Source organism: Eptatretus burgeri, chromosome 17, assembly GCF_056783735.1.
Source record: "Eptatretus burgeri isolate ZD-2024b chromosome 17, Ebu_testis_v1, whole genome shotgun sequence".
Taxonomy (NCBI): Eukaryota; Metazoa; Chordata; class Myxini; order Myxiniformes; family Myxinidae; genus Eptatretus; species Eptatretus burgeri.
The window spans coordinates 22,047,312-22,072,633 of record NC_140977.1 but is presented as its reverse complement, the minus strand read 5'-3'; the positions used below and the strand labels follow the sequence as shown (position 1 = coordinate 22,072,633).

The 25,322-nt window shown below is 44.6% G+C and overlaps 2 protein-coding genes and 1 long non-coding RNA gene across 4 annotated transcripts in view; all 3 read right to left on the bottom strand.

Moving 5' to 3' along the window:
• The window catches only part of LOC147009519 (uncharacterized), a 37,579-nt gene extending 34,752 nt beyond the window's left edge, over positions 1-2,827 (bottom strand). The window contains exon 1 of one of the 2 annotated variants that reach the window (XM_085861315.1): positions 2,339-2,827. In XM_085861315.1, the coding sequence (XP_085717441.1) occupies positions 2,339-2,486 (148 nt within the window). In that variant the 5' untranslated portion in view covers positions 2,487-2,827. The remainder of the gene's footprint in view (positions 1-2,338) is intronic. The other variant, XM_085861314.1, reaches the window with a different exon arrangement.
• Positions 2,828-4,185: 1,358 nt separating this feature from the next.
• LOC147009518 (uncharacterized) lies at positions 4,186-8,359 on the bottom strand. The gene is made up of 3 exons (XR_015052747.1): positions 7,830-8,359; positions 5,431-7,429; positions 4,186-5,020 (listed from the first exon to the last, which is right to left on the bottom strand). It is a non-coding gene; the product is annotated as an uncharacterized LOC147009518 (long non-coding RNA).
• A 17-nt stretch (positions 8,360-8,376) lies between these two features.
• The window catches only part of LOC147009516 (uncharacterized), a 58,055-nt gene continuing 41,109 nt past the window's right edge, over positions 8,377-25,322 (bottom strand). The window contains 4 exon segments of the mRNA XM_085861194.1: positions 8,377-15,203; positions 15,206-15,922; positions 22,502-22,645; positions 22,772-22,834. Of these exon segments, the coding sequence (XP_085717320.1) occupies positions 14,929-15,203; positions 15,206-15,922; positions 22,502-22,645; positions 22,772-22,834 (1,199 nt within the window). The 3' untranslated portion in view covers positions 8,377-14,928.

The following is a 25,322-nucleotide window of genomic DNA, read 5'->3' as shown; positions in this document are numbered from 1 at the left end:
CCTCCAACCCGCCCCCACTCCGCCCGCAATCCCATCTGGCATTTTGTCATTTTGACGTTCAAAAGCAACATTAAATAAACTAAAAACTAAAAACACTTTCAGCAGCAAAACTGAGAAAAGTTCCAGAGGTGTAGAGGTGATTATTACAAAGAAAAAGGAGGTAGTGGAGTTGTAGATTCCGAGAGAAGAGGGGGATACCATCGAACTTCTGTCACAACATGTCCATCAACGACTCTGCTCTCAGGAATCAAAATCACCATTTGAGCTTCAATTCCAGTGAACAAAATCGCTTGATCGGTTCAGGACATTGAAATGATCGTGTACAAGGGGACCCGACACGGACATCATGGGATTCCCCATATAAATAGAACATGACATTGGAGAGAGAACAGGACAGAGAGGAGAAACAGGACAATGTGGGGAGAACAGGACAATGTGGGGAGAACAGGACAATGTGGGGAGAACAGGACAATGTGGGGAGAACAGGACAATGTGGGGAGAACAGGACAATGTGGAGAGAACAGGACAATGTGGAGAGAACAGGACAGTGAGGAGAAACAGGACAATGTGGGGAGAACAGGACAATGTGCGGAGAACAAGACAATGTGGGGAGAACAGGACAATGTGGGGAGAACAGGACAATGTGGGGAGAACAGGACAATGTGGGGAGAACAGGACAATGTGGGGAGAACAGGACAATGTGGGGAGAACAGGACAATGTGGAGAGAACAGGACAATGTGGAGAGAACAGGACAGTGAGGAGAAACAGGACAATGTGGGGAGAACAGGACAATGTGCGGAGAACAAGACAATGTGGGGAGAACAGGACAATGTGGGGAGAACAGGACAATGTGGGGAGAACAGGACAATGTGGGGAGAACAGGACAATGTGGGGAGAACAGGACAATGTGGGGAGAACAGGACAATGTGGGGAGAACAGGACAATGTGGGGAGAACAGGACAATGTGGGGAGAACAGGACAATGTGGGGAGAACAGGACAATGTGGGGAGAACAGGACAATGTGGGGAGAACAGGACAATGTGGGGAGAACAGGACAATGTGGGGAGAACAGGACAATGTGGGGAGAACAGGACAATGTGGGGAGAACAGGACAATGTGGGGAGAACAGGACAATGTGGGGAGAACAGGACAATGTGGGGAGAACAGGACAATGTGGAGAGAAGAGGGCAATGTGGAGAGAAGAGGGCAATGTGGAGACAATAGGACAATGTGGAGAGAGGAGTGCAATGTGGAGAGAACAGAACAATGTGGAGAGAGGAGAACAATGGAGAGAGAACAGGACAATGAGGAGAAAGCAGGACAATGTGGAAAGAGCATGACAATGTGGAGAGAGGAGTACAATGTGGAGAGAAGAGTACAATGTGAAGAGAACATGACATGGCAGAGAGAACAGGACAATGTGAAGAGAAGAGGACAATGTGGAGAGAACAGGACAATGTGGAAAGAACATGACAATGTGGAGAGAAGAGAACAATGTGAAGAGAAGAGGATAATGTGGAGAGAAAATGAGGCGAAACATGACAATGTGGAGAACAGGACAATGCAGAGAGAAAAGGACAATGTGGAAAGAAGAGGACAATGTGGAGAGAACAGGACAATGAGGAGAAACAGGACAAGGTGGAGAGAACAGGACAAGGTGGAGAGAACAGGACAAGGTGGAGAGAACAGGACAATGAGGAGAGAACAGGATAATGAGGAGAGAACATGACAATGAGGAGAAACAGGTCAGTGTGGAGAGAAGAGGACAATGTGGACAGAACAGAACAATGTGGAGAAAAGAGTAAAATGTGGAGAGAGCAGGACAATGTGGAGAGAAGATGATGATGTGAAGAGAACATGACATTGCAGAGAGAACAGGACAATGAGAGAACAGGACAATGAGGAGAGAACAGGACAATGTGGAGAAAACAGGACAATGTGGAGAAAACAGGACAATGTGGAGAGAACAGGACAATGTGGAGAGAACAGGACAATGTGGAGAGAACAGGACAATGTGGAGAGAACAGGACAATGTTGAGAGAACAGGACAATGTTGAGAGAACAGGACAATGTGAAGAGAACAGGACAATGTAGAGAGAACAGGACAATGTGGAGAGAACAGGACAATGTGGAGAGAACAGGACAATGTGGAGAGAACAGGACAATGTGGAGAGAACAGGACAATGTGGAGAGAACAGGACAATGTTGAGAGAACAGGACAATGTAGAGAGAACAGGACAATGTGGAGAGAAGAGGACAATGTGAAGAGAACAGGACAATGAGGAGAGAACAGGACAATGTGGAGAAACAGGACAATGAGGAGAGAACGGCACTTACCGTGTCCAGACTCGTTATCCTCGGGTGGAGCGATCCTGGACCAGTCCATGGGAGATCCTTCTGCACCGACCAAGTTCCTCCCATGGGAGACACTTGTGGATCTCGGAGGGTTCTTCCTGTGCTCCTCACCAGAGAGATCTCGGTGCATGGCGAACAGTACAGTGGAGTAAAGTACAGTACAGTACAGTGGAGTCGAGTACAGTGTCGTACAAACAACAACGTGCGAGTGAAGACAATGCGCTCGAGCTTATCCCTGTAAATAGTTAATTCACCAATTCCAACCCGCAGATTCGCCGCGGATCGAGGATTTCGTTTAAAAATAATATATTCGGGTTTTGTTTAAAAACTAAAAACAAACAATTCCTGATCGAACCACAATCAAGAACCCACGGCTCGTCCTTCAACCTTGAACAACAAAGTGGGACAATCAGAGCTTTCCCACTACATCTTCATCGAAAGGTCAATGCGTTCTCTGTTTTGTGTACAATGTCGAGGTTCGTGACACAGAAGGTATTTATTTATTTACTGACAAAGGTACTCCGCGTTGCCGGGCAACGCCGCCCCTCCCCCCCCCCCCCCGCAGGCCTGTATTGTTACTCGCAAAATCGAAGATTTTTCAGGTATATCGAATCGATCTGTTTGTCACCTAAAGGTCACATTTTTATACCGATCTTCACGTAACTTCACCACGTGGTAGAGTTTGTAGTAAGGAAGAAGCTTATTGTTTTTGAGGTCAAAAGGTCAACATAGGCCAAAGGTCAACATATTGGTGAACAGCTAAGGTGAGATTTCTAAAATCTTAAATTTTCATCCGATTGACTTGAAATTTGAAGAGGATTTACATTTCAGGTCACTGAATTCAACTAACCAATTATTTTTGAGGTCAACATTGACCAAAAGGTCAACATAGGCAAAGGTCAACAACTGAGGTGGTATTTCTAAAATGCTCAATTTTCATCTTATTGACTTGAAATTTGAAGAAGATTTATATTTAAGATCACTAATTTCAAGCACCAATTGCTTTGGAGGTCCACATAGGCCAAACGGTCCACATAGGCCAAACGGTCAACATAGGTCGAATTTCTAAAATTGTCAATTTTCATCCGATTCACTTGAAATTTGGAGAGGAGTTGCATGTTTGGTCATTGAATTCAACCACCAATTACTTTTGAGATCAAATTTGTTTCCTGGAATTTGTAAGTATCGTGCCCTGCACGGCATCTTCCTGTTTTTACATTATTTTGTTTTTGTTCCATTTCTGCTTCGTCAGTTTTCCCTTCCACTTCTGAGATCTCCACTTTACACCTCTATCCACCTTGTTCAACCAACCCGTGTGCCCTCCCCCCTCTCACCTCCCTTTGCTCTCATTACCTCCACCACCGAAGGTGGATGGAGGTGATGTTTTCACCCCTGTTCGTCTGTCTGTTTGTCACTTGGCGAAAGTATTTCGCCAAGTATTTTGGTCTGTAGTATCTGGTTGTCTGTTTGTCACACGATTTTCATCCACAGTTTTGAAGAAATTGTTCTGAAAATTTCTGTGTGTGGAGTTGTCTGGCCAAGGACAGCAACACGCATATTTTGTCAGGATCCGGATCTGCATCCGGATACCAGAACTTCGAAAGTGATTCTTCACCATTGAGAGATCGGGCTCAAAATGATATATGGCGTGGCATCTCAAAAAGTTAGGGAAGGATTGGGACGAAACTTGGAGGACAGGTTGGGTGCATGAGAAGGAAGAATTGAGTCAATTTCTGTGAAGATGGAAATCCAGATCCGAGAATTGTTAAAGTGATTCTTCACCATTGAGAGATGGAGCTAAAACGATACATGGCACGAAATCTCAAAAGTTTCCAACCCAGGTATGAACTTGACCAGTCACTCCACAAGCCCTTACCTAAGTGTACAACTTCCAATGTGGTACCTTATTAAATGCTTTCTGCAAGTTGAGATATTTCTGCAACTACATCCATTGCACGATATCTGACTACCTGATGTTAGACACTGGAGACTGTCCTGATGGATAATAAATTCAAAGTTTAATAACAATGAGATGTACACAGCTGCCAACCAATTATGTATACATGTTGGGGTTGATAAAGGCCACAACAGCTGAAGGAAGCCTGATGTTGGCTTAATGGTTTCGGTGGCTGACTTGGGAACTTAGAGTCCTGAGGTCAAGCCCCTGTTGGCTGTTGAATTAACACCAGGTGGGGTTGACTCAGCCTGTCATCCTTCTGAGGGTGGTGAAATGAGTACTTGTGTACTGGAAATAGGGGTATTGTATCAGTAGTACAGCTGTGCCCTCAGCCAATGATGTTACCTGTTGCCTTGTGCTGCAGACAAAGGAGGAGGAGGAGGAGGAGGAACCAATGGAAATATACATTGACAATAAAGATTCTAACACAGTACTTGCTTTTATGCATTTTCCATTCTCATTAAAACACAAACATCGTCAGCATGTTAACTTTCACGGAAGCTTGCGCCGCCTCTTCGTCTTTTTGCAGTTGTATTTGGTGCTGGTGGAAATCTTTTCCAACCTCTTTATCCACTTTTTCAAAGAAGAAACAATCCAGTATAGATGCAAAATTATGAATACAACACCAACAATGCTTTCCCACGACACGTCCACCTTCTCTTCTTCCGCATATTCGAGCGAATCGATGTCCGGCCATTCTGAAGGATCTGGGTTTGGGATGAGCAAACAATGGATGAAAGGAAAGAGAAAATTAATTTCACTTGGGTGACCTTGAAATCAATTTGAGTAAAACAAACACAGATCAGTCGTGTCTCTGTCTGTCTGTCTGTCTGTCTGTCTGTCTGTCTGTCTGTCTGTCTCTCTCTCTCTCTCTAGATTCCTCATTGAGGTTGAACATGGCAATGCTAACACGACAGTGTGAAACTAGAAGGAGGCAGAAAATCATTTAAAATAATAAAAATTATAGTTTATTAATAGTTATTCTCAACGTGTTGTTATATCTACAATGAAGAAATTATTCACAAAAGGTAACACATTGAAACGGTCTGCTCATCTAATCAATGCGACTTTCTTGTTCTATCAACACATTTTCCAATCACCATGAAAATGAACTCACCGTGCACATCCACATCATCCAGAGATTCGGGTTCGGGTTCAGTTACAGCGATCTCAGTCACTGGTGTCATCAAAGGTGTTGGTGCGTCCTCCGGGGAGCTCAACATGGAGGTATCGGTATTCATTGAGGTTGGGGAAATCAGGTGTTGGAAGAGGAAATTATTTAGGAAAATGTGATTGAAACAAATTTTATAAAGTGAAACATCAAATCATTCAAATGAAGGAAAAATGAACCGACTCAGGTGATTTTTGCTGTTTTTGTCAATGAAGAGTTTAAATTATAAAAGTACTGTTCAGAAGATGGCAACCACCGGTCAGGACGAAACAACACAGTTACCATTGCACTTTCAAGGACTGGACTCTGAATGATGCCAAACTCAAACTTTCTCACAAGATGAGAAGCAGTTGGCACCGGTTGTGATACAGTGGTAGTTAATCCTTTGCCTTTTATAAAATAAGATGACAATAAATTTAAACCCCTCCCCACCCCTCCCACCACCCCAAAACCAAAAAAAATTAACCTGATTGTTTCTCGTCCAAAATGCTGAAAGCTGTTGCAAACTATTCTTTATTAAATAAATAAATGATTACACAAGACGTGGTACAAACAATTCCTGAAAGCCAAAAGGTAACTAATCTCTAACATCCACCCCATATCCCCTTCCCCCCCCCCCATTCCCAAAAGGGCGACACAATACACATAAACTGAGGCAATAAAACAAGACCCAGGCAGTGTAACGAGGAAGGCATGTCACAGAAGCACGTCTGGCTGCGGCATGAATCTGCAGCACAGAGTATCATCTCAACCAGTGCAAGAGCATGAGCCAGGGCCGGATTAAGGTCTTGGTAGGCCAAGGCCCGGGCCTCACGGGCCTAGTGGTTAATCCGGCACTAGCATGAGCAAGAGGAGATGAAGAGATTGAAGGAAAGTGAGAGTGAGAAAAGAGGAGAGCAGTTCATGTCGGGGCCAGATTTATAAACACAGCCCCTGCCATGACACAAACTGCAAGGGACCCTGCACGGTTTCCAAACAATCGCAGACCCTCAGGCATTCCACCAATCATGGCCTGAGCCCTCAGAACATCCTGCCCCAATACCCTCGTGAATCTCTGCAATTGGACGCCCACCAATGCCAGGACGAGGCTTTTGGGAATCCCCACCTTGAGAACAATGACCAATCCCAAGCTTGTAAATTAACAAATTGCCGCTTCCCGTGCACTTCTGGACCTCTGTGGGGGAAAGGAACATTCATCGCTGGAACCTCTGGAGACGTAACATCACCCGGTTCTGCCCAGATATTGCAGAGGTAGAAAAATACTCCATGGCTTAATGGTTCGAGCCGACTGCACCGAGTCTGGGAGGTGAGCGGTTCGACCCATGGCAGAGTCGTAACAACCACCAGAAATGGTACGAGTTGCTTACTTGCTTGATACTCAATATGTAAAGGACAGAGCAGGGAAAGAACCCCTGTAGGTTGGAATCCAAAGGGAGAAGGAAATGTCTTCTTGATTGCCCCGCTCAGTGCAAAGAGAAAAGTGGTGTCATAAACATGATGTCACTGGGGCTCAGTGTTCTGGGAAGTGATGTCACTACCCTCAATATCAGCAGCTCTTTTTGTATGAAAGTCACATCTAATGGTGTCCCACGTATCTGTCTGCATTGATGTGTGAATTGCGTCACAGCTTCTCCATGAGTTTGAGAAAATGTTTCAAAAAAAACACAAGAAACCCCAAAAACCAAGCTCTGTCTCCATCAGACAACACGTGTCCTGTTGAGGGCAACATTTAAACACACCTTATCGTGAACACACTCAAAACACAGGTAAGAGGTCCTAAAGCTCCACAAACATTCACACCTTCTTCTACGGCCTCAATCCACCTATTGCTCCCTTCAACATAAACATAACAATTTATTTACTAACCACACACAAGCAGATCCTCACAGTATGCAGAATTGTTGGTGCACGAGCTGATGTCAGCTGGTATTTTCTCAGGAATGATCTGGAAAATAATGGAAGAAAACCGAGTTCAGGAAAAATGTCATTTCATCCCGTCACATATTTTACCCAAATAATTATTAAATGTTCAATCAACGGGGGTTCATGTCCCCTTTCCCCCACCACCCCACACCCCTCAGAAGGCAATCTCCCCCCAACTATGTATGACGGCGCACCCATCATATTTTCTACAAACTTACTTGTTCTGGAAGGATCTACAAAATAATGGAAGAAAATTCAGTTCAGGGAAAATGTCATTTTCTCCCATCACAATGGTTACCATGGTTACCAAGGTTGTTCCACAAGGTGGGCCGATCGTGCATTCAAGAACATCACGAAAGTGAATTCACCAACAAGACTTCATACATCCACTGCTCTCCCACCCACCGATCCCCTTTTCTTACCTGTGCAGGTACTTCCGTGGTGTTCAAAACGATGGGTTCTTTCTGAACGAGTGAATGGAGAATGAGTAAAATCAATTATAACAAGTTAAACACATCACTGAAAACCACCACATTCCTCCGGGACGGAATGATCGCGATTAATGATTGTTAACGAGTCGTGGAAAGAACAAGTGAAATACGTCTCTGTGACGTCACACAGTGCAATATGATGGCACAGTGCAGGCTACATTCAAATGTACTTTACATTCTATTTTTAACCGATCTTTGAAAAGTGCTTATTTAAATTAAAAACAATCTTTGGTGTTCGTTGTTTAAAATTCAGAATATATTTAAGGGTTTTTCTGATGAATCCCAATACAGTGTCCTATAATCATGAAATATTGTTCGATTTCAGATATAAATGTATATTCACAAATCAATCATCGGGTGAGACCTTGCGGTCCAATTGTTGTTTCATAATTACATCATTAATTGGAGCGAAAACAATTCATCGTGTTTGTGGATCTGTTGGACTAAAAACTCAAAGATTCCAACTCGAGAAACACACCTGTTTTACTCCTTCAAGCTCGTCAGGAGAACAATGGTGATCACCGAGTGAGTCACTGTGGGAGAGTCTCCAAAGTTATAATGACAAGGTAATTGGAGCACAAGGTGGTCATTCGGTCCATCATACCTGCATCACACCAATACCAGATTAAACTGGAACAGCACTCAGGAGAGTGCATACCTGCGACAGGTGAACAGGTCACGTTTTGTATCCCACTGATAGGTCGGATCTTGATCCGGACCTGAACCCAAATCGAATCGACTTGTTGTTGTCACCCAACCAAGTCGTTCAAAACTTTTTGAAACATCGTCCTTGTCTCGTCCGTAAGACATCGGGTTCGAAAGCTTCAAGTTAGTGGTCAAACATTTCGATGATAGTTTACATTTCAAAATTTGATGAATAAACCAAAAGTAAACTTTAAATCCGACCACCTCGGTCATGTTTCTTTAAAATAATTTAACTATTAATAAAAAGGTGCTTTTCATGTCAACCTTTTTGTTGGTGCCATTTTATTGTGAACCTCAAAAATCATAATATGTTATCTCAATCAAAAATCAAATAATTATATTAATGTACTCTCAATTATAATTGTTGCTGTTGCTTTATAAATTTAATTTTTATGCTACAAGTCGAATTGGCTGTCAGTGATGCTTTCCTTTTAGCCAAGAGACTTTTGACCTAAATGTTGATAAAAGGAATGTCTTGCTATGGAACAAAGTGACCTGGTTGATAACACTGCAACTTTTGCCATGATTCTTTCACCTAGTAGACACGTATTGCAGTTGGAGTTCTTTTGCCTAATGCTTATCAGCCCCCTCCACTCCCCCATGAAAGCATGTAAATACCAGGAAATGTAATCTTGGTTTAGTGCAAATCATTGTGGATGTATACCATCTCAGTGGGTTGTACTCCATAGTACTATGTTAATAAAAATTATCTGATGTAATGTATTTTCCATTGTGGACAATGAATTAATTGTGGCTTTCATTTGAGTAACAGGATTTACCTCGAGTCGGTTAAAACGTTAACTACAAAATTGTACAACATTTACTTGGGTAGCAATGACTGCTTGACCTCGAGAAAAGGTCTCCTTCTTACAACGTAGTACCACCAGCCAAAAAGTTCCACTCGAGCAGTCGAGCGAAGCGAGGTTGAGGCACGAGGTTGACAAAACAGCAGAGGCTCCTGATTTCAATTCAAACAGCAAATACTCTCTACTGTTCACAGAATCGTTGAAAAAAAAAAAGAGGAGAAAAACCCACAAAAAGAACATCATTGTTAACAAACATCTCAACAAGATGACAACAAGTTGACTAAGGACAACCTGCCGGTGCGCATGCGTTCGATGTTTGAACATTTAAAATATGGACAATTCACTTACAATCAGCTACATTAATAGTTATATCAACTGGAAAAATAGAAAATAGCCTAAAAAATAATTTATTATTATCTCGCATGGAAACATTTGTTGTCCGTGGTGTAAGTCACTCGTTTGCAGAATGTCCGTCAGATACGTACCACTCCAAACGCTGGTGTTGTGTACTTCTCATCGGTGCCAACTTGTTAGTACTTTTCCATCATTAATTTTGTTCCATTTACTTGTCCAACCAATGGCAGCAGGGTCGGCGTGGTTTTTAACCAATCATTTTGCTTGACACTACTACCGGGCTCGAGGACCTTCCTCTCGAGGGACGAGTGGAGGGGAAGGCTTTAAAGGTAGTGTGAGGATGTTTTCTTGCCTGGCGGCTCGCTCTGTATACCGTCGTGAAAATGACTCACGGACTTGAGTTTCACTTGAGTTAAACTAAAGTTCACTTGAGTTAAACTAAAGTTCACTGGAGTTAAACTAAAATTAACTGGGGTTAAACTGCATTTGCAGCCCTATCTTCAGCGACGCATTTCCTCTCTTCACTCAGGCAGTTTCGTATCACATTTCTGTTCGTGGCCATATCCCTCAGAAACACTTTTCTACTCTGCATCTGCAGACTTCCTATTTTCCCCCAACAAATTAAAAAAAACAAAAAGAAAAATCAACATTTGTGCAAACAAAGGCAGAAACATATTAAAAACATATTAAAGTAACACTGCCTTGTGACACTTGACAGGGAGAGGAGATGAAAGGATTCCGTTGAGAGTCAAACGTTGGCTACGAGAGTGGAAGAAGTCAGGAGCCGTAGAGTTGAGTTGGCCTTCGATGCCATAACCATAGAGTTTGGAGAGCAAAGCAGGATACCAGACTGCATCGAACGCTTGAGATATGTCCAGAGAGATGACCCTGATCTCATGTGACATTGAGGGCCTCCATATATTGTTGGGAGAGTAGGAACAGCATGTCCAAGGTGGAGTGGCCTGGTCTGAATCCGAATTGATGATCTGAGATGAGGTTGTTGAAGAAAAATAAGGATTTCACATCAACTGCGAAGATGGATTCCATGACCTTACCGATAGGTTTGTTGTTAAGGGGATCAGTTTTGACACCTCAGTGGTTTACACCCCTATCTGTTTGTTTGTCTGCAGGATATCTCAAAAAGCTATGGATGGATTCGGACAAAACTAGATGGACAGGATGGGTGTGTGTCAAGGACGAATTGATTTGATTTTGGTGAAGATCTGAATCGGGATCCAGATGCGAGAACTTTTAAAGTGATTCTTCACCATTGAGAGATGGAGCCAAAAACAACATATGGCACGGTATTTCAAAAGGTTGTGTATGAGTTATGACAAAGCAAGGTGGATGAGCTGGTTAGATGATAAGAATAAGCCAATTTGATTGTGGTTCAGGTCCAGATCCAGATCCGGTCCATCAGTGGGATACAAAACGTAAACTGTTCAGCCTGGCGGAGGTATGCGCTCTACCGAGTGCCGTTCTAATTATGCAATGCAGTGATGTTGGCTGATTTCCAGGTAAGATGCAAGATGACCTATGGCAAATGATAGGTTGAAAAGAGCAGAGAGAGGATGTGCAAGAGCAATGGAGCAGGTTTTTAGGGCATGTGAGCTGATGCCGTCCGGTCCAGCTGCAAAATCAGAACATGGAGGGTTACCAGAAAATTATCCACATTACAGGTGCAAAGGACACAGAGTCCAGGAGCAGTTGGGCATGACTGATTGTATTATCACATGTTGGGCACGCACACACGCAAAATCCCATCTCCTGGTTCCTGTTTATTTTTAGATCCTCGTGGAGGATCTCCAAGTCTTACTCACGTTGTTGTTCTTGTGGACTTTTTTGTTTCACAGCCTCCAGTTTTCATTGAAACTTCCTGAAACTTGGCATATATATGTAAAAATACCCTGCGCAGACAGTAACCATCTCCGATTTTGAAAATTCCTCCGAGAAAAAAAGTTATGACGTTAAAATATCTCCGCTAATGGAAATCACCGAAAAAAATTATCTCCGAAACTAGGCAAGCTTTTTGAATTCTGTTTGCGGGAATCGAACGGGGCATTAGCAGAGATGAATTACGCACATATGATACATCACTATGACGTCATATCAATTTTTATGACGTCATTCCTATTTTTTGTTTTTTGTTTCATTTGTTTCACAGCCTACAGTTTTCATCGAAACTTCCTGAAACTTGGCATATGTATGTAAAAATACCCTGCGCAGACAGTAACCATCTCCGATTTTGAAAATTCCTCCTAGAAAAAAAAAGTTATGACGTCAAAATATCTCCGCTAATGGAAATCGCCTAAAAATTATGTCCGAAACGAGGCAAGCTTTTTGAATTCTGTTTGTGGGAATCGAACAGGGCATTAGCAGAGATGAATTACGCACATATGATACATCACTATGACGTCATATCAATTTTTTTTGACGTCATTCCTATTTTTTTGACATTTTTTGTTTCACAACCCAGTTCTCATCGGATCTTCGTGAAACTTGCCATGTATATGCAGAAAGCCCACGCGCAGACAGTAACCATCTCTGATTTTGGAAATTCTTCCTAGAAAAAAAGTTGACGTCATGATATCGCCGCTAATGGAAATCGCCGATACCATTATCTCCGAAACTAGGCAAGCTGTTTGAATTTTGTTTGCGGGAATCAAGCCGGGCATCAGCACAGATAATTTATCGCAAACCTGATTCGTCACAATGACGTCATATTCGTTTTTATGACGTCATCATTAAGAGGACGAGGATCTTAGCTCATTCGAGCTTGTTATTTTTTAATGCCGTGAATAAATGGTTATTGGTACATTGGTTAATGCCTGGTTATTTTTTGCTACATTGCAGTTGATGAAGGTTGTGGTCAAGTTTCACCAAAATTGTGTGTGTAGTTTCAGAAAAGTGAGCAAATGCCTATTTTTTGTGTTTTTTTTTTTGTTTGTTTGTTTTTGGGGGGGGGGGTAAAAACGCTGCTGTATACCTCTTTAATCAGTGCAGACTTTGATGCGGTCAATACACTTTCGTTAGGCATCAAATATGAAGCTCGTGGCCAAGTTTCGTCAAAATCGTGTGTTTCGTTCAAGCGATAACGACTGGTGTTTCTGGACCGACTGACTCACTCGCCTACCGACACTGCTCGATCGCATAAGCTCACCGGACTCAAGTCAAGGTGAGCTAAAAATAGGACATGAGGCAGAAAACTGCTGTAAAACATTTATGAACACCATTATCAAAAACATGAAAAACAATCAAGAAGTATTCAAAGGATTTTCAAACATCTTTAAAACCAGGGTTGTACACCCTAAATATGTTGACCTCAAAGATAAAAAAAAAAATTATAACCTTTCAGGTGGAGGAGAAATCAAGTGCATCAGTGATCGTTACTGAGTTTCCAGCTTTCACAAACAGCATCACACGGCAGGAATTCCAGCAGTTCAAAAGGATTGTAATGAAGTGTTGAAGCAAAAATGTACCGTCCATGTCAAAGTTGTACAAACTATAATCACTTGAAGACGTTCCACAGATTTGGTGACAATGGCTCAAATTGTAACGGGTCATCCTGGTATCCACTATAGTTTCTGTGAGGGCTTTCAACAAGCAGAACCTGATACAGACGACAATACTACAACAAGGACCCGACCTCTGTCAGAAAATGTCAACGTCCTAATGAAGGTTGCAATTGTGAAGGAGCAGTAGAAAAAAAAATGTCGACTTCACTGTTGGTTCTAAAATGAGGTGATGTGCAAAAGAGAGGAGGATACAAAAGAACTATTTAAAATGTTAAATACCTGTGGAATTGACTCTGGTGCCTTGATTGATTTTTTTGCCAATTTGGGTTGAATAAATTTTGGGTCACTCCACCGAAGCATTATTATTATTTTAAAATTTTTTCCTTCTCTGCTGTTATTCTCCAAATTATCGGTGTGCGATTGTCGAGGTTTTGTTTTATACTTTTCCTTTGTCTTCTTTACAATCATTACCTCTGCCACCGAAGGTGAAGGAGGTTATGTTTTCACCCCCTCTCTGTCTGTTTGTCTGTTTGTTTGTGTACAGGATATCTCAAAATTTTGTGCACAGGTTGGGTGTGTGACGAGGACGAACTGATTAGATTTTGGTGAAGATCCGGTTCCGGATCTCAAATACGAGAATTATTTAATTTTCAAAGTTATTCTTCACCATTTAGAGATAAGGCCAAAAACGACGTAGTACTGTTATACAGCATGATATTTAAAAAAAATGTATTGGGCCCGATATGTTCTCGTGGATCAGGCATTATGTGGGGGAAGTATGCGCTCGAACGAGTGCCCTTCTAGTTGGGGCTGTATTCATCGCTGTTCCGATTTAATGTGTTACATCTTCCATTCACACTTGTTTTTACCTCTGCCACCGATGGTGGACAGAGGTTATGTTTTCACCAAATCTCTGTGTCTGTTTGTCATTGAGCAGGATATCTCAAGAAGTCATGGACATATTTGGACAAAACTTAGTGGACGGGTTGGGTGTGTGACAAGGACAATTTTTTTCGATTTTGGTAAAGATCCAGATACGAGAGTTTTTATCTATATTTTGCACCATTGAGAGTTGGAGCCAAAAATGATATACATACTGCGTCGCATGATATCTCAAAAAGTTGTGGACGAGTTATGACAAAAATAAAGTAGGTGGATGAGTTGGATAGGTGACAAGAACTAGCCGATTAGATTTTGGTTCAGATACAGCCCACGTCAGTGGGATACAAAACGTGAACTGTTCAACCTGGCAGAGGCGCGTGCTCCACCGAGTGCCTTTTTAGTTGTAAATGTTTTGCAAGGTAAGTTAGAGATACGTTTTCTGGCTTTTCTTTGTGTTTGAATACAAATTGGATTCGGTAGTTTGTTGAACTTTTTATGTACCGGGCCAATCCCACTGTCATTCTGCGCACTTGGTTGAGCTTCATCAAACCACCATCTCTTTCTTGTTCAAGCAGGTATATTCTCAGGATGCACTGGTTGTTTGTAGAACATTTTGGAGATGGTCATCAATTTCCTTGTTTTGGTATCTAGGTTGTTGATTGCTGATTGTGGTCAATCTACTATTGTACAACTGCATTGGAGCACTAGTACTGTGAGTTTTGTTGATAGCTTTGATTTTGTTTCATGGGGAGAGGTATGCTTTTCGGATTATCCTCGTTCTACGGAGGTAATCTTAGGCAATTGTTTTGCATCTTTCTTGTTAACAGACTTCTCTCCAGTGTGGCACATTTTATGACGTTTGAAAGAAAATGGGGTGGCGAATGCCATGCTACACACAGAACACTTGTACGGCTTCTCCCCCGTGTGCATTCTTTGATGACAAACTAAAGATGATGAAGTAACGAAAGAACTGTCGCAGACAGAACACTTGTACGGCTTTGCACCCGTGTGGACTCTTTGATGTACTTTAATTTCTGATAAAAATCGAAAGTCTTTCTGCACACAGAGCACGTGTGTGGCTTCTCCAGCGTGTGCACTCGTTCATGTTTCCTTAAATGCGTCGATTGAGCATAGGCTTTCGGACACGAAGAGCACTTGTAGGGCTTTTCGCCGGTGTGTGTTCTTTGATGACAATCTAAGTACGTTGAACGACCGAACGATTTGTTGCACACAGGGCACTTGTACGGCTTCTCACCCATGTGGATTATTTGATGAATTTTTAAATCTGAGATAAAAGCGAAAGCCTTGTCGCACATTGAACACTTGCATAACTTCCCACCGGTGTGCACTCTTTGATGTGTGCTTAAAGCCGTCGAATGAGAAAAGGCTTTCGGACAAAAAGAGCACTTGTAAGGCTTCCCTCCCGTTTGCATCCTTTGATCACCATCGACATGTGATGAATGGGCAAGGGTCTTCAGACGGCTGGAGCAACTGTACGACTTGTCACTCAAGTGTATTTTTTGGTGTAGTTTTAAAGAAGTTAACAGCGCAAATGATTTGTGGCAAACAGAACACCTGTGTGGTTTCTTACTTCCTGGGATATTCTTGAGTTCCTCTGTGCAACTTTTGCAACAATAGTTGTACAACACGCTTCTAAATGTGTCCGTTTCTTGACAAAGGGCCTTTGCCATCTGACGGTCTAAAATGTCCGTGTAGAACAACTGAGAACAGTTGGAACAAAAAGCCAGTTGCACTTGTTTCTCTGTAAAGACAAGTGGTATAAAGCGTCAAAAAATGCAGCAAAATTCGTAACCAATTCACTCAGATTACACTGAACTTTGGAGGTAATTCTGTCCTCTACTCAAAGGAGAAGCTCCAGATAAATTATTTTAAAATGGCAGACATTTCGATGTTCCCAAATGAGTCAAACAGTTACTCAGCAAACACAAGCTTTCTTATTGGAGGTTTCAATTCTGCTGGTTAGCGTATCGTAAGGTGAATCTGCGGTCTTTTAATATTGTTGCGAATTCGCGCCCGCCGGCGTGTGAGCGGCCACGTAACTCAAATCGCGGCACGTCGCCCACCGGACGGACAATTCTGTCGTGACCCTCTCGGACTAACGCCGGGAGCTAGTCATGGGTGGGCCTTTCGGCCTCACCACGATCGTGCCAATTGCCCCCTCCCCCCCCGCGTGGGATAGGGTTGTTCGCCAAACTCGACCTACCTAAGTACCCACGTGGAGGGTAGACCGGGCGATCGCACCTCGCCGTAGGTCGACTCCGGACACGGGCCACTTAAGCGACCCGTTCCGTACTAGCGGGATAACAGAGCGGTGTTATCGTCGGCCTCGACGGTTCCGATTAATTATCGGGCGTATTAAGCCCACTACCAATCCTTTACGTGAAGCAAGATGGAGATTCAATTCAAGAAAAGACAAAGTGAAACGGGAAAACAGTTCAACATAATTCACATTTATTCCGCGGCACACGGAGAGCACACATATACAATTACAACAATTATGCACCAAAAGCAGATGTTACAAAAGAAACACAACAATGCAAATCTACTACCGACTACGCGAGCACACGGCGACACTTACACAGTTTTACTTTACAGACGGCGCCGACAACACATTTACTCAAAAGCAAAAGAAAAGGGCCACCCTCAAAGACAAGGGGGCAGACGGGGCCTGTGGGCCGCAAGACTGGGTGGATCCTACCCGTGTCTTGTGATGAGCCGCAAATGTCGCGGCGCCCCGACTCCGCGCTCCTTCGCGGGTTTCGTTGGCACTGCTTGGAGTGGGGTGGGAACAGAGCCCCCTTTTCGCACTATCTCAGTGTGGGGGGAAAAAAGGGGGGAATTGTTGATGCTCTGGGGAAAGAGGATAGCTGGCTTGCTTGGGTCCCGGGACGAGCAACTCCACTGCGACCTCGTCGCCGACTTCCTTGCCTTGGACCCGAGCGATTCGACCTCCGCCCCACTTCTCCTCAGCCGACTGTAGCAAATCACCTCGACGGCGCTCCAGGCTTCAGGCTTTCCCTCTCTGCAGCTCCCCGACAGACTCCGAACCCCGACAGACTGCCACTCTCCAGACCCGACTTGACTCACGGCTCCACAGACTGCTCCTCTCCAGACCTGACTTGACTGCCTCGACCTTTTCTCCAACTCGCCTTGACCGAAAACTGACTAAATTCGCCCCGCGCTCGGCGCTTTATAGTCCGGCAGGAGAACCCATATGCAAATTTCTGGATCAGAACGAGCTCGGGGGTGGAGCCACGCTCGCCCATTGGACGGAGAAAAAGGGGCGTGAGTCTCCCCTGATCCTCGAATTTGCATATATCGATTCTACTCCGACGCGCCTGGAGGCGGGGCCAAACCGTCCCACGCTTGCTGATTGGACGGATCAGAAGTGGGCGTGTATCATTCCTGATCCGACTTCTCCTTTGAAAGGCCGCTATTTGCACCCGCGGCTCGGCGCGCGTCCCGCACGAGGCCAGGACAGCCTGACGCTCGGTGCCCACAAGCGGTGCGGGAATGGCCGCAGAAGGAGAGGCGAAGGTGGTGGAGGGTTTAAAGTGGTGGTCCATGGCCATGGCGACGTTTGGAATGGCGGTGATGCGATGTGTGCGGGAGCGAGTTGTGAAGGTAAAGGTCGTGGCTGTTGGCGTTGTTGTTGTTGTGAAGCGGTGTTGCGGTTGGTGGTTGTTGTGTGATGGCGGTTGAGACGTGGTTGGTTCAAAATAAAAGATAGAACAGAAAAACGGCTCTCTGAAAGGGTCGCAGCCCGAATGAATGACATTTATTCCCTCTAAACAACGGGTTTGGGGCTAACTACACATGTACTTACAGAGATATCTCACCTATGGGACCTGAATGGTGGTTTGCGAATTTCCTCAACCGCAACAATATTATGAAAAAGACTTGGGTCGTTATTTCAAAATGGACGTTAACATAAGGACTTTGGCAGCACCTTATTTATCAAATATCAAGAGCGTGCATATGGAGATACTAGTCACCCTCGACTGTCTCTCTCCCCTTTATCCCTTTGTATTCGGTGTTTCTTAATCATTCTGCATCGTACTTTCCTGCCTCCCGTGCGGTTGCAAAGTCCAAATGGTGTGACCGGCTTCTGAGGCCACTGTGGGGCAATAGTGTTACGGGCTGAGTATCGGCGACAAGCACGACCGCTAGATGGAGCTGCAAAGTCGACTCCACCGAACACCCGGAATTTAGATCGTACCTTTCGGAAAACTCCGACAAGTACGGGTCCCTTACCGGACCGTGAATCGTCAATAATTACACCACGTGGTACAGGGTTATTTGCCAATCTTCAAAATAACTAGAAATCCACGTGGCGAGTTACCGAGTATTCACACCCTCGACGGCCTTCGAACGAGTCGAGCCATTAGCGTGCCCAACCCGAGCGGACGGTTGCCGGAGTTCCGTCGGTCCAATCGTACATTTACCGCGGCAACAGCCTTTATAATTTACCAACACACGTCATGCTAAGCCAATGGAGGAAACACAGCAACGAACTGATACATTTAACAAATGTATTTATTTATAATGGGGTCAGGGGAGCACGCAACAAGGCAGAGTTAACCGAATATAGAAGGAATAGCAATTTATGTACAAGCACTAATGCAGTTTTACTTAATACACTGGCGCCACAAACACACACACACGCACACCAAAGAACCGGTGGCCACAGCCTTTATTGAGGCCTCCAGCTCAGAGGGAAAGGCGAGCTGAAGACCAGAGCCTGCCTCGGACCTGTCCACATCGTGTGGTCTTCGAGCTAGCAGGGTGGCGGGACTCAGACCTTTCGTGTGTGAGGCAAACGCGACAACCACTCGTGTCGGGCGAACGCGGTCTCCACTCGTGTCACCCGTTTCTCTCTCCAGGTTCACCGATAGAGACACGGTGCGCAACCCTTGCGGTTCTGGTCGAGGAAGGATCTCTTGAGCTCTCCTGTTCACCGACAGAGGGAGACGGCGTGCAACCAACTTGCGGTTCTTGACGAGGAGGATCTTCAAGCTCTTTTTTGTGGTCCGATCGCACCGCACCCTTATTCACCCTGTCTCGGGGGGGGGGGAGGGGGGAACGCCTCTGCCCTCCCCACTCTCCCTCACTGGACGGTTCTGGCGTGCAGAATCACTCATCGCCCTGTCACTGGCCAAAACGAGTGGCAAGTCCGTCGATTGGCCCGAGGGCGTGGTGACGTCACGCGGACCGCTTTTCTCACCGTCGTGGGGTCTAATTGGCCGAACGGCGACCACCCCACCCGTAGCACGCTGATTGGTCAAGGGCCGCCGCGAGGCTCCTCCTTGAACTGCGCCCACCATGGCGTCGGCGTGAGGAAGTGAGGTGAAGGTGAGGGTGATGCTGGCATTGTTGTAGTTGTAGATGTAAGAGCCGTAAAAATAAAAGAAAACCCTGACTATCAACGTAACTCACAGCGCATGTACATTTATTCCCCCATTAAACGAGGGATAGAGACCCTAACTAAACAACACATACCGATATAACTTCTATAGGACCTGTATGTTGAGTGCTCACGGCTTCCAGATTCGCAACAATAGTGCCATCTCCAGCAGGCTGCAGGGAAATGGTGAACACACGTGTGCGATATCTAGGAAGGGGTGTGCCGAGCGGTAGATGACGTCAGGCCCGTGTCAATAAAAATCCAGCGTGAAAGTGACGAGGGCAGTTTGAGTGTGAGCTGACCGTATAGAGAGCACAGAAGCACCGAGAGATGGCCGGTTGAAGAGAGTTCCAGAGTAGGCGTAGAGCATCAGCGGAGTGTGTGGAGTGCAGTTTAGAGTGTCAGCCGCAGTACAAGTTGTGGATCCAAATTCCTGCAAGTTCGATTAGCATGCCCTCACGGCAAGTACCCTCATCTGTTAAGGGAAGCCACCCATCTGTCTCATCCCCATGTTGTCTTGCATTCCCCGCTACAAGTCTGGTATGATTAAGAACTTGGATTGAGATAGGGGGTTAAGCAAGACTGATGTGTGTGCTGTCATTCACTTCATTATTGTTCCTGTGCTCCCTCCGTCCATTCCCTCCTGATTATTTATTAAACCGATGTCGCTGTGGTTTGAGCTACGAATTTGCCTTTCAGCATAATTATTATTGACCGAAATGCGTTCACCACGCACACCCGATTATTTAATCAATTCACCAAACTGCAAGCTTGCAGGACGCACACAGAACACCTCTGCTCGGGCATCCTGGGAGTTTATCTCCGGCAGTCTCGGGTCACCATTTAAGGAGAGCGGCCACCGTTACAATATTTCCAGTGTTTCTCAGTATCCCATTCGTAAACTACTTGTATGGCTTCTCACCCTTATGGATTAGTTGGACTGGTAAGTGATCTGACAGAAGAGCCTCCAGGTTTTGACCTCCCTCAGAAACAGTGGTCTGCGCTCAACAGGATCCATACTCTTCATGCAAGGATGCCATCACACCATCTCCACAAATGTAATTTCAAAGACAGCCAAGCATGTGAGACTGTGGTCACCCAGATCAGACTATTCATCACATTGAGAATGAGCGTCACCTACGGAAATTTGATGAAGGATTTATGGCAATCCACCTAACAACAGACAGTGCTGGGACTTGGCTGTCCAAATTAGACTTAGATTTGTGAGCTGTAATTTGTCATCCGCAAGAAAGAAAGATTCACAAAGATAAGTGAGGGGTGGTCAGTTGAGACAGCAGAAGATGGAAAAATGGGTGAGACAATGTCGATCAAATTTCCACCAACCTGGCTTCAGAAATATCAGATTTTGTTGTCTCCACCAATGGTTTCTCGAGTTTTGCCCTTTACAATGTGCAAAATTGAGAGATGAGACAAAGGGACACCAGCCCATCACACAGAACAATACTTCACAGTGCTACTGAAACTTCTGCTGGCACTGAGAAGAACCAATGTATGACTTGCCTAATGAATAATGCAGTTGACGTGCGCCTGCCTTTGGAGGCTCGCGTCGAAAATTAGCCTCACTTGGACACAGTTGGGAATGGTGAGACCCGTGGAGTTATTGAGAAGAAAATTCTTTCGAAGGTTAATCCTCAAAGTAAAAATATGAGATTTGGTTGCTTTCAACTTTTAGAGAACATAGCCTGGTGTTGGCTTAGCGGTGAGGGTGGTGGCTTGGGATCCTCGGGTCCTGAGTTTGAGTCCCATTGGCCACTGAATTAACACCAGGGGGTTGACTCAGCCTGTCATCCTTCTGGGGTCGGCGAAATGAGCACCAGTCCACTGGTAATCGGGGCACTGCATCAGCGGCATAGCCGTGACCCTAAACAATGATGCAACCAGCAGCCAAAAAGGCAGCACACGATGTAAACCTTCAGAGAGGTACTGCGAAAATGTGGAACTTACCTGGATGAAAGCTTCTAGGACAGGTGTCGGAGCAGTATGTCAGATGTGAGAGATACAACCATTGCATTTCTGTCAGTGGGTCTCGGAATTGGCCTAAGTACTGCCGGATGGTCTGTGGAACGGTAAGAATAGTTTTATAGAGAAATAGTGAGGTTAAAATACTCACCGGGAATATAATGGAATCCAGAATGCTATCATAGCGCAAGGTAGTCTTCAAAGGGAGAGAAGGTGACATTAGACATCGGTCTTACCAATAAATTGAATGGTGAGATGCACAACTCGAGCTTAAGGAAGTTGGCGGCGAACGATTCAAAACAACACAATGACCGCAAGGTCACACGGAACAAGGGACACAATCTCAGAAATGGCGTGGATTTTCACATCTAATCTCAGACTTCAAAGGGAACGTTACAGGCTTAATGCATCGCGCTAAAAGGAACCAGCATATATGATATTGAGATTATCTCGAAATAGAGTTGGAGAATGCACATCCATAGGAAACCATCCGAAAGTTGGTGTAAACGAGTGTAATGGCATTTTTAATGGGCTGCAGTCATCTTGTCTGGCATGATGCAACAATTACTCTCATATCATGTGATTGGAGCCATAAATTTTCATTTCAAACTCGTCGAGTCCCAGTGTTCTCAATTGTTTTGTTATAACCAATGGTATTTCTACAGCAGGCATTGATTAAATAAAGTTTTCAAGCTTAAGCTTCACGTGTCTGATCACTCCTGAGTAAAAGGCCAGAAATACAAAGTTCAGAACATTTGGGGGATTTTTAAATGCAACCGATATCCCTGTCTCGTGAACATAAGCAAGCCCACTTGGATGCACACAATTTAAATGTATACGTCATTCTGCGGGGCTTGGACCAAAATAATTTCATGATAAAAAGAACAAACTGAACGAGTAAACAGTTTGATGAGTTCTCTGCGTAGCTCGGCTCACCTTGGAGCAGCTGAGCAGCATCGCTTGGTTGCATCGGTGGAGAATCGCACGGTTCCTGCTTCACTTGTTCATTGCTCAAAGCATCCTGGGAAGTCTGAAGAAAGTTGCTTTGGAAAGTTTCCGACTTCATCGGATGAGGATCACCTGCGAACAAAAGGAACATGAGGTTGCGTTATTTATTTTTTTTATTATTATTTATTTTTGTATGGAAGGCATATGTATTAATTAATCACTCAAGTTGAACTATAACAGGAAGATTAGCGTTCAAACCTTTGTTGAGCGAGGAGTAATCATCAACGAACTCGGACTCCACCTTCACTTCCACAATCAAATCTGAAAATGAAACATCCCATTGAACCTCAACTTTAAGGAACATTTCCAACCAACCTCGTCATCACAATACATGTAAAGTCAGCGTTTACTTTTCAATATCTTGAAAAAATATCCATCTTAAACATACTTGGAAAAAGAACACTGGATGATCTGACCTCCTGTTGGTCACTATTTGACCTAGGGACATAAAGACGCAGGACGAGGTGCTTTTGTTGATTCCACCTGCACGTCATCAATTCCTCAGAATCCATTTCGACCACAAAAGTTCCATCGGTCATCCAAGGACTCCTAGGATTTAAATATTTGCTTGTACCTCCTCAAGATCCCAACTCCATGGTCCTTATGGCTAGCAACTTGTCCACCCGTCTTTTGGACTGTGGAGGGAATCCAAGGACGGGTGGTAGACGGGTTGTCGGACGGGTTGTCGGAGATCATTGAAACCATGATGATTATTTTAACTGTGTACAAGTCATATGACTCATTTTGTTACTGCTATAATTAACAACTGAGGTGAAATTGCTTACAGTTTGCAGGGTTGTTTCAACTTCCCGATGTATATTAACAGGAGTGTTACAACTGCAAGGAGTTTCACTTCCACGACACAACAGTTTTACCATTTTCCAAGCAGTGATCCTGTCTCCATGGTGACTTGTCGAGGACCTCTGCCCGATGCCAATTGGTATTCATGACATCATCGCCTCGAAGTCATAACAGCACGAAGAAAATGTGAACGTTAAATATGCAATGCGGTTACTTCTTGAGCTGGCCTCAACCCATAATCAAAAAAATATAAATAAAAATAAAAATAAAAAAGTAAAAAAAACCATAACCCTTCAAAATTGAAGTTTTACTTGTTTAGATTCGACTGTAGTTCTCCAACATGTCATACCCTATATAGCACACGATACATGTGGCTGTGCGCACAAGCCTCGAGTGAGGGCACGTGGTATACTTGGAGTCAGACTAAACGCGTCAGAAATCTTCCTACCAGGTGTAATCAGTTTACCTAATTAACCACGCGGTTTCGACTACCGGGGAACCACGCCCTCGGTACGCCTTGCCCGAACCGGATGACTACCAACTACGGTAGAGTACCAACTACCAACTCCGGATCGGATGCAGCTGAGCGGAACTGCCAAGGACGTACCGGCTAGAATGAACAGATTATCGGGGATAAAGACCCTGCTAAACTTAGATCCGAACCATGCTGGACCAATGAAGGAAAAGACAAAAATGAGCTGGGAACATTTCTACAATCATTTATCTACACTAAAGCGAGGAAAAACATGTGGCTCAGGAACGGGTTTATTGGTGTGTTATGCAGGGGAAAGAAGAAAGAGATGTTGTGCAACAATTTTAGAACAACTTACAAAAGAGGTCACAGAGCAGACTTGTCACGAGAATAATACAGGCAAGAATTACAGTAATCAAAAACAAAAACAGTTTTTACTTAATGGACAGGCGCCACACACTCAGACACACACTTGGACAAAATAAATCCCATTGAATGGCAGAGGGCTTTTGCAGCCAGGGAGGGAGGGAGCTGAGGTCGTAGTTCTTTTGGTACCTGAACATTCCGAGGGAAAGGATGCTCCGTGGTGTGGCGCCCGACAGAGGTCGTGAAGTTCGGTCCACAGCCGCACGTGTGGAGATAGTGTCTGCGAAGGAGCCCGGGTGGAGAGCGCAGAGTCCCAGGTATGAACGGGGCTACAGACAGGAGCAGGACCCGACCGAGGCCTGGTCGAGGTCTTTCCAGCTCTCTCACAACCAACCAATGAACGAACGAACGAATCTTTCAAATCCAACCAGTGAACCTTTCCTTCCTCCCTCAACCAACAACTAACTCTTCGACTCTCTCACTCTACTCTGAGGATGGTGTCGTAATTTATAGATCCCCAAGGTTGGGGAGGGGCCTTGGCGAAGCCGACGTCATCGTCCATCCTGATTGGACAGGGCCTTCATGGGGTCCACCCTTTCTGGGCGGGTTTCGGCCATGACGAGAAAGCCTGCCAACTCCAAGCGTGTTTGAGGAAGGTGGACGGTGGTACAGCCAAGATTGAATTGGAACGTTTGGGGAAGCCGAAAAGGAACTGCGGACGTGAAGATTCTGCCTCAGAAAAACGAGGCTCCGGAGACGCAGGTGGACAGTGGATCGTGATGGAGGGGATATAAAAATTTATTAATCTAACTAAAAAAACATCGCAACGAACCTCCTTTTGCTTTCCCACTACACACAAGGAGGGGTTCTATCTGCACATCCATCTATAATTCCAGCAATGTGTGTGTGTGTGTGTGTGTGTGTGTGTGTGTGTGTGTGTGTGTGTCTGTGACCGCTGTTTCTCGACAACCACCGGTCCGACCTAATTGAAACTTGCCAGGTATATTGCTGGGGACCTGAGGATGTGCCTTTTCAAGGTTTGATATTAATCTGACAAGTGGTTCACAAGTTATGGCCATTTATTTACCAAACCAATCACAGGACACGTTA